General features: G+C 44.0%; 1 protein-coding gene across 1 annotated transcript in view; it reads left to right on the forward strand.

Annotated features, from left to right (window-relative positions):
* CBFA2T2 (CBFA2/RUNX1 partner transcriptional co-repressor 2) overlaps positions 1–15,366 on the forward strand; it is a 134,853-nt gene extending 119,487 nt beyond the window's left edge. The window contains exons 7-11 of the mRNA XM_052650468.1: positions 727–812; positions 1,780–1,975; positions 5,583–5,651; positions 10,784–10,974; positions 14,381–15,366. Of these exons, the coding sequence (XP_052506428.1) occupies positions 727–812; positions 1,780–1,975; positions 5,583–5,651; positions 10,784–10,974; positions 14,381–14,680 (842 nt within the window). The 3' untranslated portion in view covers positions 14,681–15,366. The remainder of the gene's footprint in view (positions 1–726; positions 813–1,779; positions 1,976–5,582; positions 5,652–10,783; positions 10,975–14,380) is intronic.
* Positions 15,367–18,810: the final 3,444 nt, after the last annotated feature.

The raw sequence follows: 18,810 nt of genomic DNA on the forward strand, positions 1-18,810 counted from the left end.
TGGTTGCACAAATACAGATTCACTACGAACACAACGCCTGTAAATTCAGACTGAAGACAGGTCACAAAGAGTTGGGCACAGCTGAAGTGCCTTAGCACGCACACAGTTGTGTTACATTGATGATTCAGATACCAGGAGTAGTGGTGACATATATGACATGATTTTTCAAAATAGTGGGTAATTCAGTATACCCTTAATTCACAGTCATTGCATTCTTGCAAAACCATGCAACAAATAATACTTTGGGAATACTGAATTGTTTACAAGTGCTTGTACAGCACCAACTCTTTTTATAGTGATTAAATCTCTGTATTGTGCCACAACCTTGCCAATACTTAGTATGAATGACAATTTAATTTTTTCCAATAGAGATGTCAAATTATCTTCGTGAACATTTTATTTACACCATGTGACTACTTATAAGTTTGATTATCTTTTCATATGTTTATAAGTCATCTCCGCTTTTTTTGTCTGGGACGTAACCATTTATTTCTTTCACCTACTTTTCTTTTTGCCTACTTGTCCTTCATAATTGATTTGTAGGAGTTTTTAGTACATTCTGAGTAGTGATTTCTTGTTGGTTTTATGTCATTTTGTGGTTTTAAGTCATTATGAATCATTGGCGTTAACAATGTGCTCATAGCTAGTATGAATGAATGTGCATTTACTTGGTAGAATTCTGTTTACTATATTCTTCCCTTTATCTTCTAATTTAATTTCTAATAGGTCTAAATGGAGGCTATCAAGATGAGTTGGTAGACCACCGTTTGACAGAAAGGGAATGGGCTGATGAATGGAAACATCTTGATCATGTAAGAATTTTACAGTGTATAATTTTCCTAACTACTTACTACTTTTCATCCTAAATATTACTGAGAGTAAGAGTGTGTATGCTTGAAGTGAACTTAACCAGAGCTGCAGTGTCTTTGCAGTGATAGCTGATTTATCTCCTACTCCCCAAGCTAGAGTGTGAAGAATAAGTCCCAAATCTTTGTGGTGGGTTTTCATTTTAGGTCATAACCAAGTGAAACGCTGTAGTATAATGGTTAAAAACATAGGTTTATGAGTTTTAGGTCCCAGCTTTGTCACATCCTTGCCTTTGCAATGGTAGGAAAATAGAAAAATTAAGTCTAAAAATGGGGAAGGAACTTGCCCATTACCATTTTTAGGCTTAATTTTTATATATTAAAAAAACTAATGCTATATTTGAATTTACAGGGGGAGTTAGAATGATATACAAGGTGCTTGTCACAGGGCCTGGTATAATAAATGGGGCTTCTCTAAATACAAATGAGAATTAGTACACTGGCACAGAATGTAAAGTTAAGTTCTCTGCCCCACTGGAAAAGAGAGTTTCCCCTCTGACTTAAAAGTGAAGAGAGGATGTCATAGCTTAAAATATACATACAGTAGCTTTTCCTTTCTGAGTGGTGTTGTCTCTGAACATAATTTCTCTGATTGCATTCTTACATAAACCTGCTCTGGACAAAGATTGTACTGTGCTTTCACCATACTCTGAAGAATCACATTATGAGACTGGCTGCTTCAGCTGTGAAGAATCCAAAAAATACTAGTTTGAAATCTTAAGAAAAAGAAACGTATGTGTATATATTTAAAGAGAAGCCGTAAGATAGGCTTTCAAATGTAAACTCTGTTGCTCAGTCTGTAAGATTCTTAAGCCTTTGCTCTGTGTATTTTGTTTACCTCTCCTCAATGTTCACTGTTGATTGTCTGAATGTCCTTCTTCTGGGGCTCCGCCTGACCTCCTGCCTGGCTCAGGCCCTCAACTGCATTATGGAAATGGTAGAGAAAACAAGGCGCTCCATGGCAGTCCTGCGGCGCTGTCAAGAGTCAGACCGTGAAGAACTCAACTACTGGAAAAGACGATTCAACGAAAACACAGAGATGAGGAAAACAGGGAGTGAGTTGGTCTCCAGGCAGCACAGTCCTGGGAGCGCAGATTCTCTCAGCAATGGTAAGGGGAGGGTCTCTTTAGTTGGTAAGGGAGGCTTTTTATATATCTTTTGTTCTTGTTGTTATTTTTTATATTTGAGGCTTTTTATATTTTTCTTTGAAAGGAAGATGGTACTTGATTGTGGAATTATAAAGACCTTGGGAATTATGAACAGTAAATCACAAAGTATGTCAAGAACTTGGTCAGTATCTGATATGTTCAAGAAATGGTGTCTTCCCCACATAGAATGAGAATGTTTGCCGTTTTGTTCTGTTTTCAACTCTCTACTGTATATAAGTATGGGGTGATGTTCAGAGAGTGTTTGAATGTTAAATTAAGCCTGGCTGAATGTATTTGGGACATCTCATGTACATCACATTCATTCATTTCTTATAGTAGCCCTCAAAATATTCACCTCAGCTTCCCTCCGCTTTTCCCCACTCCCTGTCTAGAAAAATACCGTTTATCAACCTCTGCCTGGACAAAAAAAACAAGTAGTTTTACTGTACTAAGCTGGGTCGTCCCTTCCTGCCTCTTCCCATCCTGAAGCAGTAGAGATGAAAATTGTTGAGCTCTCAATCCAGGATATATCCAGGATACCACCTGAAACTATTCCTCCAAAAATGTTCCCTTGCATTCACCTGGTGGCTAAAAAAGTCCCCTGTCCAAAGACATGGCTAAATGAGGGGCCACCTGTGATCAGACTGTTTCACCTAGAATTCTAACAAGACAGTTGTTAAGATTAATAACCCACAATTTAGGGGGAAAAAAAAATCGCCTCCCATCTGCCTTCATTGTAGTATCTACCGCATTTGGGTAGGATGTGCCCTAACACAGGAAATAAACCATAAAGTGGAAAGACATGGAGGAAGGGAATCTCTGGGATACTTGGGAGGATCCCAAACAACAGTGGGACTTTCCAGGCTGAAATAGTCTGGAAAGTAGCCAGTTCAGACTAGAATAGCCCAGAAGCTGGCTGGAGATTTCTTAAAGAAAAGGGAATTTATAATGTATTGATACCACAGGAATAGAGTTTGAGATTGAATTTGAAATAATTACAAATTCATTTGTAATTATTGATGTAACAGAATTTGAGTATATTTATTTTGGGGAGGGGAAGAAGGAAATTTTTATTATGTCTGGTGGGCTGAAAAAAGAATGAAATTCTTTCCCACTGAAAAGCCTAATCAATTAATAATGCCTGCAACTGAAAGATCAAGGTGTACCAATATTTAAAGAATCAGCTGAAAAGGACTTTACCATTGTTACAGCAGAAAGTATATATATGTGTACATATATGACCTACAGAGAGGTGATGCTCCTAGTGTGGTTTGGGAGACCTTAACTGTGAACAGTGGGTTCTAAGCCAGGCACTTTTCTTTAGTCATTAATCCTGCATGCCCCTCAGAACCCATCTAAGGACCTTTGGAAAACGTGCCATGGCCCCAGCTCCAGAGGTTCTGATGTAATTTGTCTGAGATGGGACCTGGTCTCCCACAGTAGAGGACCATTTCTTTTTGTTTGGGGCAACCTCATGAAGTTGTTTATGGTTGTTTTTTTTTTTTTTTAACAGTCAAACCGTATGGCTCATTGTAGAAAACACAAACATATAAAGAATTTACTAGTTCATCATCCCACACTGAAGAGCTTTGGAATGTATCAGAGAATTCTGTATTACAACTTTCTGTTGATTTCTTTGAAAACATAACTGTGTATTAAACATGTTTCTCATATTGAAGATTTTATAAACAACATTTTAATTACTACTACAGTATTCCACCATGTAAATATACTATTATTTTTTTAAGCCATTCTTATTGTTGAACTTAAGGTTTTTTGCTTATTTTTTTGTTTTATGGTAAGTGATATATAAAATCTTTATAGGTGGGAATTTTTCCTTCAGGATACCCTTAGCTGTAAATTAATGAGTTATGGATACAAGCGTATTTGTTCACTTGATCTTGTTTTGTTTTAATGGATGAGATAGTTAATATGGGGTCAAATCTAACATTTTATTTGCAGTTTTTCCTTGACCTTGATCCCTTCCCAGAGCACAATAAATTTCATCTATATTCAAGTTTTATGTGTTTGCATATTAGCTATCCAACTTTAAATTCTCCAAATAGTTTAAATTTTCCTACCATCAATTGATACCCCTCCTTTACCTGTTAGAATGAAATAACTATCATATGCTAATTTTGTTCATACTTAAATATTATAGTCTTAAGTATTATAGTCTTTCTGACTATATTAGTTATCACTTCTGGTAATAATAGCTGTATGGACTCTTACTGTGTTCCTGCCAGTGCTAATAAGCCTTTTACATGGGTTTTCAAGCCTGCCTATGGAGATAATAGGAACTACCATTAGATTCATCTATAGATGGCAAAACTGAGGCTTAAATAAGTTAGAAACTTGGCATAAGTAGTCCTACAGCTTATTAAGTTTATTCCAGAACCGGCATACATGCTTAGCAATTAGGATAGCTTCCCAGTGTAATGTCAAACTTAATTATTATAGCTTCAGAATGTGTTTTAATATCTGGTAATATTAGATCCCCTTCATTTTCTTGGATATTTCATTTCTTTTTTTTTTTAATGGAATTTTAAAAAATGAACTGCATTGCAAAAATGTCAAGCAGTACAGAAACATAGAGATTGTGAAAATCTTCCCTATCCCACTCTTTTACCTCCTCCACTCCTGGGCTCACTTATTAGCAAATTAGTGTTCCTAAGAAATGTTGTATGCCTATACTTAAAGACAATTTTTTTCTCAGCTTTTTGTTTTGAAGTTTTCTAAACACATAGAAATACTAAAAGAGCAGCAGCACAGGGGCCAGTCATGTGCCCTGTGCCTCAGTCCACCGTTTTTTCACGGTTGCCGCACTGGCTTTCTCAAGTGCTTCATTCTGTTTCTCCTGCTAGAGCATCCTCTTACAGAACCACAGTTCTTCCTGTCCCCCACCTCTGATCTAAATACTTGCATTCTCTGTCTGACCTTTGATTAATAGCCTCTGAAACTCTAGTTTTCTTAGTAAATGAGCTGAAAATTTTGACTTCTGGAAATACCATGAAGATACCACATCTTTATCCATCCATATGTTGATGGACACTTAGGTTGCTTCCATATCTTGGCTATCGCAAATAATGCTGCTGTGAACATTGGGGTGCTTGTATCTTTTTTAATTACTGTATTCATTTTCTTCAGACATGCACCCAGGCATGGAGTAGCTGGATCATATGGTAGTTTTTAGTTTTTGAGGAACTGCCATACTGTTTCCTATAACGTCTGTACCGATTTACATTCCCCCAACAGTGTACAGGGGCTCCCTTTTCCCCACACCTTCGCCAGCATTTGTTATTGTAGGCTTTTTGATGATAGCCATTCTGATAGGTATGAGGTGACATCTCATGGTTTTGATTTGCTTTTCTCCAGTGATTAGCGAGGGAGCATCTAAAAATTAAGCGTACTATTATAATCTGATTTTATTCCTTGTCAGAATATTTTTTCCAGTAAATGAATGTATATGTTTGAATCTTTCTAAGTGGTGAATGAGAGTTTTCCACAAAAGTAAAACATGCCAATTATGGACAGTTCTGCGCTATGCTGTTTCTCTCTCTCTCTGTAGATTCTCAGCGGGAATTCAACAGTAGGCCGGGAACAGGATATGTACCTGTGGAGTTTTGGAAAAAGACAGGTATGTCTGTCTGCTTAGGGGTCACATGTACTCACTGATTTGAGTGTAGACTACATATCTGTGAAAAGGTGATTTTCTCATAACTTCCTCTTCAAAAATCTAAGTCCCTGCTTCTTCCCCTTTAGCTGTCCCCACTTCTGGACTGCCTGTTGTGTTCCTTGCTGGTTGAGAATTTGTAGTGGCTCTGTACAGTCCATCCAAGTCCTTTTCACCTGCTTCTACTGGGAGGCATTAAGTAACCGACTCTTCCCTATTTATATGCCCTGTTTCTGGAAGTATAGCTTAATTCATTTCTGCCTGTCCTCATCACTGTATTCTCACACTCCCACATTTGGTTCAGTCTGCTCTTCCTTTCACCTTCACTGTCTCTAGCTTCGTCAAGGCTGTTCTTGCTAGGTGTCATTTTCTACAAGAATAAGGGAGGGTAGGAACTGCTTGTTGTGGAAAGACAGGGATTATGCTAACCTCATATTACCTTATCCAAATACTAGTCTTTTTTTCCTTCTTGCCTCCCTTTCTCAGTAGAATTAATAGTTTTGGGGTTTCTCCCTAAGAAAAAATTTATTTCTACAAAAAGATTAATACCCACTTAATTTCAAGACCATAATATAAACAAATAGACAGACACATCATGTTATGAGAAATACAGATAACCCTATTGCAAAATGTTTATTTTCACTGACAGGAAAGTACAAGATAATGCAGCCCTGACCAATTAGCCCCCAAAGTCTTTAACACCTAATTATTGACAAAATTTTAGAGGACCCTGTTAATTTCACTAAATAATTATTAATGGGTTAATAAGATTAAAAATTAATGAATAATACTTAGTGAATTATTAAGTATTACCACCTGTGAACACATGGGTATTTTTGAAGTCATTTCTCATTTGCATGCTTTTGAATCTTTGCTTTTAGAAGAGAGTGATCCAGGGACTTCCTGGTGGTCCAGGGTTAAGACTCCGAGCTTCCAGTGCAGGGAGAACAGGTTTGATCCCTGGTTGGGGAACTAAGATTGCACATGCCACATGGCACAGCCAAAAGAATTAAAACGAATTTAAAAATTATAGTAAAAAGTCGACTTACTTAGTGGGTTAGCAGTTGAGAAGCTGCCTACCAATCCAAGAGACATGGGTTTGATCCCTGGTCTAGGAAGGTTCCACATGTGGTGGGAGCAGCTAAGTCTGCAGATGGCAACTACTGAGCCCACACACCCCTGAGCCCATGCTCCACAGCAAGAGAAGTCACTGCAGTCAAAAGCCCACCCACCACAACTGGAGAAAGCCCATGCACAGCAGCAAAGACCGAGTGCAGCCAGAGATAATTAAATAAATTTTTAAATAACAGTAGTGAAGTCATGCTCAAAATTCTCCAAGCCAGGCTTCAGCAATACATGAACCATGAACTTCCTGATGTTCAAGCTGGTTTTAGAAAAGGCAGAGGAACCAGAGATCAAATTACCAACATCTGCTGGATCATGGAAAAAGCAAGAGAGTTCCAGAAAAACATCTATTTCTGCTTTATTGACTATGCCAAAGCCTTCGACTGTGTGGATCACAATAAACTGGGAAATTGTGAAAGAGATGCGAATACCAGACCATTTGACCTGTCTCTTGAGTAACCTGTATTTAGGTCAGGAAGCAACAGTTAGAGCTAGACATGGGAGAAAAAAAAAAAACTAGACATGGAACAGCAGACTGGTTCCAAATAGGAAAAGGAGTACGTCAAGGCTGTATATTGTCACCCTGCTTATTTAACTTATATGCAGAGTACATCATGAGAAATGCTGGACTGGAAGAAACACAAGCTGGAATCAAGATTGCTGGGAGAAGTATCAATAACCTCAGATATGCAGATGACACCACCCTTATGGCAGAAAGTGAAGAGGAACTAAAAAGCCTCTTGATGAAAGTGAAGGAGGAGGGTGAAAAAGTTGGCTTAAAGCTCAACATTCAGAAAACGAAGATCATGGCATCCGGTCCCATCACTTCATGAGAAATAGATGGGGGAACAGTGGAAACAGTGTCAGACTTTATTTTCTGGGGCTCCAAAATCACTGCAGATGGTGACTGCAGCCATGAAATTAAAAGACGCTTACTCCTTGGAAGAAAAGTTATGACCAACCTAGATAGCATATTCAAAAGCAGAGACATTACTTTGCCGACTAAGGTCTGTCTAGTCAAGGCTATGGTTTTTCCTGTGGTCATGTATGGATGTGAGAGTTGGACTGTGAAGAAGGGTGAGCGCCGAAGAATTGATGCTTTTGAAGTGTGGTGTTGGAGAAGACTCTTGAGAGTCCCTTGGACTGCAAGGAGATCCAACCAATCCATTCTGAAGGAGATCAGCCCTGGGATTTCTTTGGAAGGAATGATGCTAAAGCTGAAGCTCCTGTACTTTGGCCACCTCATGCGAAGAGTTGACTCATTGGAAAAGACTGATGCTGGGAGGGATTGGGGGCAGGAGGAGAAGGGGACGACCCAGGATGAGATGGCTGGATGGTATCACGGACTCGATGGACTTGAGTCTGAGTGAACTCCGGGAGTTGGTCATGGACAGGGAGGCCTGGCATGCTGCAATTCATGGGGGTGCAAAGAGTCGGACACGACTGATCGACTGAACTGAACGATTTGGAATGACTCCCTACAATCCATGATTGTAAGGAATGATCCCGATTTAGACACAAATTGTTAAAGAAGCAGTGATATAAAAAAGGACTACACCAAAGCCTTTGACTGTGTGGATCACAACAAACTGTGGAAAATTCTTAAAGAGATGGAAATACCAGACCACCTGACCTGCCTCCTGTGAAATCTGTATGCAGGTCAAGAAGCAACAGTTAGAACTGGATATGGAACAACAGACTGGTTCCAAATAGGAAAAGGAATATGTCAAGGCTGTATATGGTCACCCTGCTTATTTAACTTATATGTAGAGTACATCATGTGAAATGCTGGGCTGAATGAAGCACAAGCTGGAATCAAGATTGCTGGGAGAAATATCAATAATCTCGGATATGCAGATGACACCACCCTTATGGCAGAAAGCAAAGGAGAACTTAATGAAAGTGAAGGAGAACTTGATGAAAGTTGAAAGAGGAGAGTGAAAAAGTTGGCTTAAAACTCAACATTCAGAAAACAAAGATCAGGGCATCTGATCCCATCACTTCAATGCAAATAGATGGGGAAACAACAGAAACAGTGAGAGACTTTTTTGGTCTCCAAAATCACTGCAGATGGTGACTACAGCCATGAAATTGAAAAACGCTTGCTCCTTGGAAGAAAAGCTGTGACCAACCTAGATAGCATATTAAAAAGCAGAGACATTACTTTTCCGACAAAGGTCTGTCTAGTCAAAGCTATAGTTTTTCCAGTAGTCACATATGGTTATGAGAGTTGGACTATAAAGAAAGCTGAGCACCGAAGAATTGATGCTTTTGAACTCTGGTGTTGGAGAAGACTCTTGAGAGTCCCTTGGACTGCAAGGAGATCCAACCAGTCCATCCTAAAGGAAATCAGTCCTGAATATTCATTGAAAGGACTGATGCTGAAGCTGAAACTCCAATACTTTGGTCACCTGATGCACAAAACTGACTCATTGAAAAAGACCCTGATGTTGGGAAAGATTGAAGGCAAGAGGAGAAGGGGACCACAGCAGATAAGATGGTTGGATGGTATCACTGACGCGATGGACATGAATTTGAGTAGGCTGGAGGAGTTGGTGATGGACAGGGAAGCCTGGCGTGCTGCAGTCCATGGGGTCACAGAGTCAGACACAGCTGAGCAACTGAACTGAACTGGAGCAAAGGAAAGGCAGCCCAGGAAATGCCCACCTGTCAATGAATGATTATGTGAATTTACAGTGTGGCACCACAGAATATTATCTTACCGTTAAAACTAATCTGGAAAACTACATAGCGCTTCAGAAAAATCTTTGCAGTTGGCAGTGGGGAGGTGTATATTATAGTACCAAGACATAAAGTAGAATTATGGGAAATGAAAATAGTTATCAGCATCACCCTTGACATTTGGGGTGAAAACTTTTCTTGTCTGGAGCAATATGATGGAAAGTTCTAGGTTGGCAGCCTAGAACCCTGTGTGTGAACCCCCTTTGAACCTCGGCCATGTGCAAGAACCAGGCAGTAAGGGAGTGTCCTTAGGTTTCACGGTTGTCCGGTCTTGTGGACTCAGAAGGAACGTCATTCACATTGGGACCTAGGACTGAGGCTTAGGTACATACCGTATGTCACCTGGAGTATACATCCTGTGGAAACTAAGCAGGGTCTGATGGGAAGAACTGATTAGGATCCAAGTGGGGTAATGGCAGCTGCGGTTTTTGTAGCCCAGAGCACCTAGCAACCTTCCCAGAGCTATATCTTCAGGCAGCATTTCTCCACTAAGTTCAGTCTTCTGTACCTAACTGCCTCCTGGTGATTTGTACCTAGATGCACCTCAGCCTTCTTGCTTACCTCCACACCAGCATTTTGCTCATTATCTGTTTCAATGCACAGCACTTCCATTCTTCACCTTTACCTCCACCTCCAGACCCTTAGATGCACCAGCCTCATTCTGTCTCACCCCCTCCTCTGTGTTACTTGCTCCTACCTACATTCAGAATCTCTATCAGTCAGATTATTGACCAGCCTCTCAGTTGATGTCTCTGCCCCCACTCTTTTCATTGTGCGTAGACCCCTTTAGGGTTTCACATTTTCTTTAGAAGGGCCAAATTCCTTAGTGTGAAATACAAGACTAGAAGATTCCTTTCCACCAACCATCTCAACCAAGACACATTTTCCTGATCCTCCTCTGCCACTTACAGACCTGGTCACCTTTCCCCTTGGAATTCTTGTCCCTGATAATGACAAGTATCGTGTCCCCTCAGCACGGTTGTGAAAATATGTTACATCTTAGTCACCGGGGTCGCCTCAGCACCTTGCATAGTGCCGACAAGTGATTGAGTCTGCAGACCCAACAAATGATCGCGTGAATAGACAAGTGAAGATAAGAATGAAAGTGAATGCCATTGTCATAAGTATTTTTAGAAGAAAAATGTTTCACCTCTGTCCCTTCTTTGAAATGATGTGGAGTAGGAGGGGAGATTTCTCGGCCAGTTGATTTTACTGTCACTTTCTTCCAGAAGAAGCTGTGAATAAGGTGAAAATTCAGGCCATGTCAGAAGTACAGAAAGCTGTTGCTGAGGCAGAGCAAAAAGCCTTTGAAGTGATTGCAACCGAGAGAGCTCGAATGGAGCAGACAATAGCGGACGTCAAACGGCAGGCTGCAGAGGACGCCTTTCTCGTCATAAACGAGCAGGAAGAGTCAACGGAGGTCAGAGCACTGGGGGCCGGGGCTGGGGGGACCAAGCCCACTGCTTTCCTCTCAGGTGCGGGGCAGTAAGAGCCAACAGTCCTCTCTTGAACTAGATAATTATAAGTTTTATTCAGTTCCCGAGAGGTTTGTTTCTCGATTATTATATTCTTACATATTGGCTCATTATATTGGTTTAAGTTATGAGAAGTCTCCCTGAAGCTTGTGGAACTGCATGGCGACAGTGACCACCCCTGCCTGAGTGGGCTTCCTGGGCGCCATGGACAGAGCTCAGTGTGTTTGTGGTCTTGTGATCCTCACAAGGGGTTGTGGGTGTTGTTGGAATCCAGCTTTGCCAATGAGGAAACTGTGATTTCGAGAATTTAACTGACCTAATCCCACATCACTGAAGCCAGAGAAAGGCAGTGCAGGGTCCTGCAGTATCCAGTCTGTTTACAAAGAGGCTAGTTATTTCATGGATTGAGGGGATAGATCCGGCAGGCCTGCCTGCCTGCCCTGGAACATGGTGGTGCTTTGTACCCCTATGAGGAAAAAAATAATTAAAAGGCACATGACAGAAACATCCTAACAGCCCTTTCAAATGTAATGAAAATTTTCTTTAACTTTGATTTCAGTTACTTTTCAGGTTTAAGACAAACTTTTAAGTCCTGAATCAAGTCTGTTTCTATAAATAGGTAAATCCCATGTACTCTCTGGGATATTCCTAAGGTTATAAAGAACTGAGCTTTTTTGTTGGTGGTGGTTTTTTAAACGACAGAAATTTTATTTTCTCATCCTCCTTAAATCTTTCTCAAAGAATAGTGTTAAGCATGACAATGTGAAGATGAACCTGCCTAACTATCATGTGGCCATTGAGAAAGGATGTGGGCAAGTCCTGCTGTAGCCTTTCCAGCTGACTTGGAAGAAAATAGTTCCTCTGACTCTCCCCTTTTCCTTCTCCTCTCCTATGTGTTTTTGTTGTGTATTGGATTCATTATAGCCACCCATATCAATATCTATATTCAAGGCACAAAGTGACTTGCAGGTGAGGCATACACTGGCACCTATCCCTGCAAACTTTCCTTCCAAAACAAGGCAGGATAGCAGGGCGTATGCTCTGAGTGAGTTTGTGTTGGACCAAGAGAGCTGGTTTCCTCCAGTTCACTCAAAAAGTTCTGTTTGATATCTAGCGGTACCCCTGGAGTTTTTCGTTCATCCTGTGAGAGGTAGTTCGGTAGAGCAGAAGGAGCCCAGGAGCCCTGAGCACTCGTCCCAGTTCCCCTCACACTGGGAGCGTCCCCTTTGGGGGTCAGCTCCTTCTCTGTATAGTGGGTGAGTAGCAGCCCCTGTCCTGCTGGTCTCATACTTTTTAAGGAAGATACAATTAGATCACAGCTGTGGAAGTGTTTTTAAACTGCAGTGCACTGTTCAGACAGAAAGGATTTTATTATGTTGTTAACAACGTAGGTGTGGCAGCTCCTACTCTTGCAGAGCAGCTGCGTCCTCTGAGGCCAGACCCAAGCATCTCCCTTGGAATGACACCTCAGGTAGAGATACCTTCTGTCCCCAGCCTAGATTTCCTGGCAAACGTGATGGACTAGCAGTTGAGTATAAGATAGGAATCATTTCTCCTTTGAGCCAGGTTTGAAATAAGGTCAGGAAACTTCGGGCTTTGGGTCATTCTGATACAGGTGTTCCCCAGGCCACACCTGGAGTAGCAACTGACATACACTGATGGCCCCTGCTTGTCAAAGGATATTCTGGAATACCATCTCTGACTTCCCTGGCCAGTAACTCAGAAGATTTATAACCTTCCCCCATAAATTACAAGGTCTGTTTGGCCATGTGCTTTGCTCCATCTTTGAGGAATGCTGATTTGAAGGGTGATGACCACAGTAAACCTTTCATCATGTTTCTTGGCAAAGCCTTTTGGTAAAGTCAGGGCAAAGCCACAGAGATAGGGAATGCAAATTGTCCTTTTCACCCTAGCTTTTCAATGGTGGTCAAGGTGAAAGCACCATTGATTTAATCCTCTGGCCCAGTTTGAGATGTTCTTGCAGACTTGAACAGAGGAAGTAAAGGCCTATGTTTCCACAACAGCTCCATGAAACACATTCCCCACAAGCAGTACTGTTTGACCAAAGCATTGTCTGGAGTCAGCCTTTCAGAGTGTGAAATTTTCTGGAATACAGCTTGCTTGAGGATCTGTGAAGATCCTAAGAATGACATCTGTCCCTGATTCTGGTTCTCCAGTGTTGGTGTTAGCAAGGTTGGGAAAGTCCCTGGAGTGTATTTCCTGAGAAGCCTCTAGTATTGGAAGGGATCTTCAGTCCTTTCTGTTGCTCTTTGAAACTAAGTGTGTCCCTTGAGAATAGTAGAGACAGGCGGCCCCGGTTCCAGGTTTTGCATAGCCACGTGATCGTTTTATAAGCTCAGACAAGCCCTGCCTACCGGCCCTCAGTGTCCCATCTAGCTGTACAGTGCAGGAGGCGGGGGACCTCAAGGTCCCTTTTTGCTCTTATCAGTCGTTTGTTGTTGTTGTTTATTAGTTGTTTTTACACTTGAGGAAGAGACAACATCTTTCTTCCTTGATCATCAGGCCAGGCCTCATAATTGGCTTCTGCCATTCTGCAGAGCCTGCAGGGGAGGGTGCAGCTGGCTGATCAAATCCATAAGTGGGTTGTGGAGACCTTAGGTGTAAAACACTCATGTGTCAGGGAGGAGAGTACCAAGGGGCAGGTGTGGGAGCAAAAACTAGGAAGGAAACTCCCTGACATAGACCTTGGGGCCTTAGGTTCTGAGGTATTGCAGGGGCTCTTGTAAACAGACCGGAAATAGCCCCATGACCCCCAGCCCGCCTCTGACGGGATGTATCACCGAATGGAGAATGGGCACAGAGCGAGTTAGCACAGCTTCCCTCACTCGTGGCCACCCAGCCTAGTTACCCTCGCAGGTGACTTTTATTTTAAAGATTTCAGGTGTTGTCAGTGAACACAGTCAAGATCATTTCTGCATTGCAAAGGGTCGGAAGGAAAACTGTCTAAAGCACATTTGTGGTCTTGGAATAGATAGCTATGATGTGGGAGCCTGGTTTGGTTTGGTTGGGTTGGGTCACTGAGGATTAAAATGAATCAAAACGAGGAGTTGTTGCCTTCAGCAGGACTTGCTCCTGCCCTCCAGTGATGTGCGCACATCTTCACATTCCCTCGTGCTGCTGTCCCCGCAGCCCAGGGTGGGCAGCTTTCCTGAAACACAGAAGTAAACAGAAAGCAGCAGCAGGGCAGGCAGTACAGGCGCAGGGGCGTGCAGCTCCAGCGCCCGCGCTCTCCCCACGCGGCCCCGCCGCCTCTTCTGCAGAGGAGCTGGCCCGTGATGGCACGTGTGCCCCCCAGGATCCCAGCAGCTGACCGATGCCTGTGTCTTGCAGAACTGCTGGAACTGTGGCCGCAAAGCCAGTGAAACCTGCAGCGGCTGCAACATCGCACGATACTGCGGCTCTTTCTGCCAGCATAAGGATTGGGAGCGGCATCACCGCCTCTGTGGCCAGAACCTACATGGCCAGAGTCCCCACAGCCAGAGCCGACCCCTGCTTCCTGGAGGGAGGGGCTCCTCAGCCCGGTCCGCCGACTGCAGCGTCCCCAGTCCAGCCCTGGACAAGACCTCGGCAACCACCTCACGCTCCTCCACACCGGCCTCTGTGACAGCCATCGACACCAACGGACTCTGAGCCCCAGACTCACTTCCCCCGGCAACCTCACCGCACGACAGAACTCCGCCCGGAAGGCTGGCATTGTGAAGCAGTGCCAGTCGCTGTTGGGTCATCATCCAGAAGAGAAGTGGAGGCAGGAAGACTTCAAGCCCCAGCCTGTCCACACACTTGTCCATTTCCCACCTGTGTGCACATGGCCGCTGGCTGGAGCTGCCTCCTCCATAGCTTCCAAGCTTGCTCTCCCAGCTAAAGCTGGCATGGCCAGCCGCTTTTCCATGTAGACCACCAGCTCCTCCCTGGCTTGTGAGAGAGCCGACTGTCAGGTGTGCCCAGTCAGGCTGGAGGCAGCTCGCGCCTTCACTGTCTCCTGCTCCAACGTCCTTCCATGACAGAGGCCTGGAGACTGATAGCAAGCCGGAAAGGAGGGCACACTCTCCCCAGGAGTGGCTCCTCTGCCCCTGAACAGTTCCCTGAGCCCATTTCCACCCTCAGCAGGTGCCACTGATTAGTCCCTGGGGACTTGGGCAGGCAGAAAGCAGCACTCAGGACACCCTCATCGGCCCTGCCGTTCAGATGTAAGATTTTCAGAAACCATAGGAAGAAGTCACCATTTCAGTAAAAGCACCCATAATAAAAAATAAAACTTCCACCAAGCATCACAGATCATGTTGGACAAGATTTTCCAGCCTGGCTGGCTATTTGAGTTTGGGACCCATTTTTTTTTCTCTCTCTCTCTTTTGATTTTGCTTATGCAGAAAATAGTTTTCAGCGCATGGATTGGTCTGAGGGAGAATGAGACTCAATTATGGATTGTCTGTTCTCTCTGAGCATGTTGGCCAAACTAGTGCCATCACGTTATCGAATGGATCATCTGCTGGAGATGCAGAAACTCTTGTCACCACTTGGCTCTTTGCACAGCCGTCTTGTTCTGTGTCCTTTTATCTCAGACTGTGCGTGTCCAGATCACTGGGTGGATCTTCTTCCCATGGTCTCTGTTTGGCGCCTCTGAAGCCATAGTTGACCCATAGGTTGTGATGTGGTGTGGCTGTGACTTGCCTCACCCGTCAAGGCCTGGTCACTGCTGAGCAACCCTTTTGGACCTGAAAGAATTCTTCAGACTTTGTCCATTATATGTCCTATGTCAGTTTATTATTGGGCATACAATCCTGTTTTCCTTCTCTAATTTTGTTGATACCTACCCTCTTTGAGCTAAGAAAAGTTCCCTGAAATGTGACAACCATTTGTGAGAGCCTGACCAATTTTTCTTCCTGTTTTCAGGGAGTTTTTCCAGCTGCTTACCTGATTGTCCAAACATGACACCACCTCTACTCCCTTTAAAATGTTAGGAATTGCCACACATGTTCTTCCTTGCCATTCAAGTTTTATTGGGAGCCCAAGGACTCTGGCCCTCCCCTTCTCCAACTCCAAGCCTCTAGCACCCTCTTGCACCAAGGATTGAGTTGGTTGGCCCTGCTCCTGCCAACCCTTGAAAGCCCAGCTTTAGACGGCCATTTTCTGCACATTGACCAGAGTGAATTGAAAGCTCCCAGTAAGGTATCAGCATAGGTAGCGTTATCCTTACATGTAGGTATATCTTACTTTAAAAACTAAGTCTCAGGACCTCCCTAGTGGTCCAGTGGCTATGTTTCTGTGCTCCAAATGCAGAGAGCCAGGGTTCTATCCCTGGTCAGGGAACTAGATTCCACAAGCTACAACTAAGACCCAGAGCAGCCAAGTAAATAAGTAAAAATGCTAAGTCCTTAATTTACCTTACTCAAGGATTTTCTGTCTTAAACTCAGTATGAGGCACCATTAAAATATCCAGAGTTCTGCTGTGTGAAGTAAGGTATACCCAGAGAAAGAATAACAGAATAGTTGCTTTATTGTTCAGCTTTCCTTTAGTTGCAGCAGTTGAGGTATCCTGCCTAACAGAGATGAAACCAGAACCCCAGACAGGAGTTGCCTGCATTTCCCTGAGAAGAGATGTCCCTTGAGAGGTGGTCACTGAGCCTATAAATCTGGTGGCAGCAAGAGGGTGTCTCATGGTGTCCACTGGGTCTGACCTCAGCTCCCTTTTTCGTCGGCAAGTTGGATGAACACCTAGGTGTGTCCTGTAAGTCTTCAGTGGCCGAGCCAGGGCAGCTCAGGCTTTCTTGGGTTGGAATAAAGAGCAAAAGCCAACCGAACACTGTTCATCAGACTCGATGTCAGTCTCTGCAGCGAAGGTTTAGGTTTAGTGTGTAGGTAAGTCCTAGCTGACTTCTGTGGACTGTGGATCCAATGACAGCTTAGTTTTCAGAATTTCTGTAATGCTGTTCTAAATTGCTTTGCTCATGTGCCACCCAAAGACCAAGCTAAAGATTTCAGCAGTGTTCCACACTGCGATTCAGTTCTCAGGCCTGGTGCTGTATTCATTTTGGTCAGTTTCACATGCCGGTTGCTAGGGCATCTGTCCAGAACTTCCTATTTATATGTAAAGAATCCCTTTCTCCAGCTCCCTCTCTTCTGAAAGTCTCAGCTCTCTGGTTGGAGTTGGGAGGAGAAGGGATAGTCTTGGAATGGGGTGAGGGGACTGGAGGGGCAGGGCTGAGTCCAGGTTCCCCACTCGGTTTCCCGTGTCTGCTGATAATCACATTGTTGGTGCAGATTCAGGCTCCCCCCTTTCATCTAGTTAGATTTAAAGCATCTTAATGTAATCAGACTGCTTAGAGGACCAACCTTTACAGTGTAAGGGGACAAAGACATGGTGGTGGTACTGAGGTGTTGTCAGTGCTCCTGGGCTCTCCAGTGTTATCCTAGGGATCAAAAGCAAGTGCGACAAGCAGTGGCACATCACTCCTCTGCCCAGTGAGGGATGGTTGCAGGAGCCAGAGGAGACTGGAAGTAGCCAGCATGGGAGCTGTTTTAAACGTTCTGAGGGAAGCTTTAGGGCCGGATCCTCAGAGCTTCAGTCATCCTCTGGCCCCACTGCCTGCTCCACCCAGTGGTGAAAACAGACTCAGGTTCGTTCCATCGGCTCAGAAATGAGCAGCCCTCCTCCTGAGTGTGAGAGCTTCACCTGGGGGCGTCCTTGCGGCTCTCAGGATGGGGCTCAGTCATGCCACCCTGAGGTCACAGAGCAGATGCACCTTCTCTTGGACAGTGCTGAGTCCTGTGTGTCTCAGTGGATTTTAGTCTGGAAACGAGACCCGTCACCCTGGCCAAGGTCCATGCCTGGCACTGGCTGCTGCACGCCCTCTGCCGTGTAGATGACTTTTGCACATCTGGGCCAGTGGCTCCACCTGGAGCTCCTCACTTCTTGGTGTCAACGTGAGCATCTTCAGCTTCTAGACAGAAAATCTCCACTCCACTTTGTACAGCCTTGTCCCAGAGTCAGATGGAGCCCCAGTGCTGTCACCTGCTTGCAAAGGGCAGACCTTGTGGGCTGTTCAGAAGAGATCTCAGCAAGTGGGCTTGAAGTTTCAACAACACAATTAAAATTGTGTGGTCATGAGTTCTTCAGGATGAAAGCATGAATAATGACCACATGGCTGTTTGTCCTGGAAACTGTAGATGAGATTATGGATTGAGTAAATCATTTAGAACTCGTCTTTGAGGCTTTCTTCAGAACTGGTTTCCAGGCTCCCGGGACAATAGACCAAGCCAGCTTTCTTAGATTTTTTTTTTTCCTTAAGCAATTTACAGAGAACTGGGTGGTAGCAGTAAGAAAAACCAAATGTAAGAAAAACCAGAGAGAAATGGACTGTTCCAGCATGGGCCAACCAGCCAGCTGTTGGGACTCCGTCCTGGGGTGGGGGTGGGGGTGGGGTACTGGGCAAGCTGTTGAATAGGGCCCTTTCCAACTGAGTGTCTGTAGTTCTTGTGAAACCAAAATGTTGACTACCTGCCTCTTTGCCCACGTGCATTGACATGCTCAATTCCAAAGATGATGGTGCAGGCAACCTTTTCCATCATGAGCCAGGAGAAGGTTGAGGCCTGAGGGCGGCCTTTGCCTCCCCCCTTTGCCTCCATAGCCCCAGAGATGGCGCTTCCCCTGCTCCCCATCTGGTCAGACCCACAACTGCCCAGTGTACACTCATTGATGCTTATACCAAATAGGGCATGTGCGGCTGGCGGCTGGCAGGGACAGCCCCGGGCCTGCGTTGGAG

This window comes from Budorcas taxicolor, chromosome 13 (genome assembly GCF_023091745.1).
Source record: "Budorcas taxicolor isolate Tak-1 chromosome 13, Takin1.1, whole genome shotgun sequence".
In the NCBI taxonomy this organism is placed as follows: Eukaryota; Metazoa; Chordata; class Mammalia; order Artiodactyla; family Bovidae; genus Budorcas; species Budorcas taxicolor.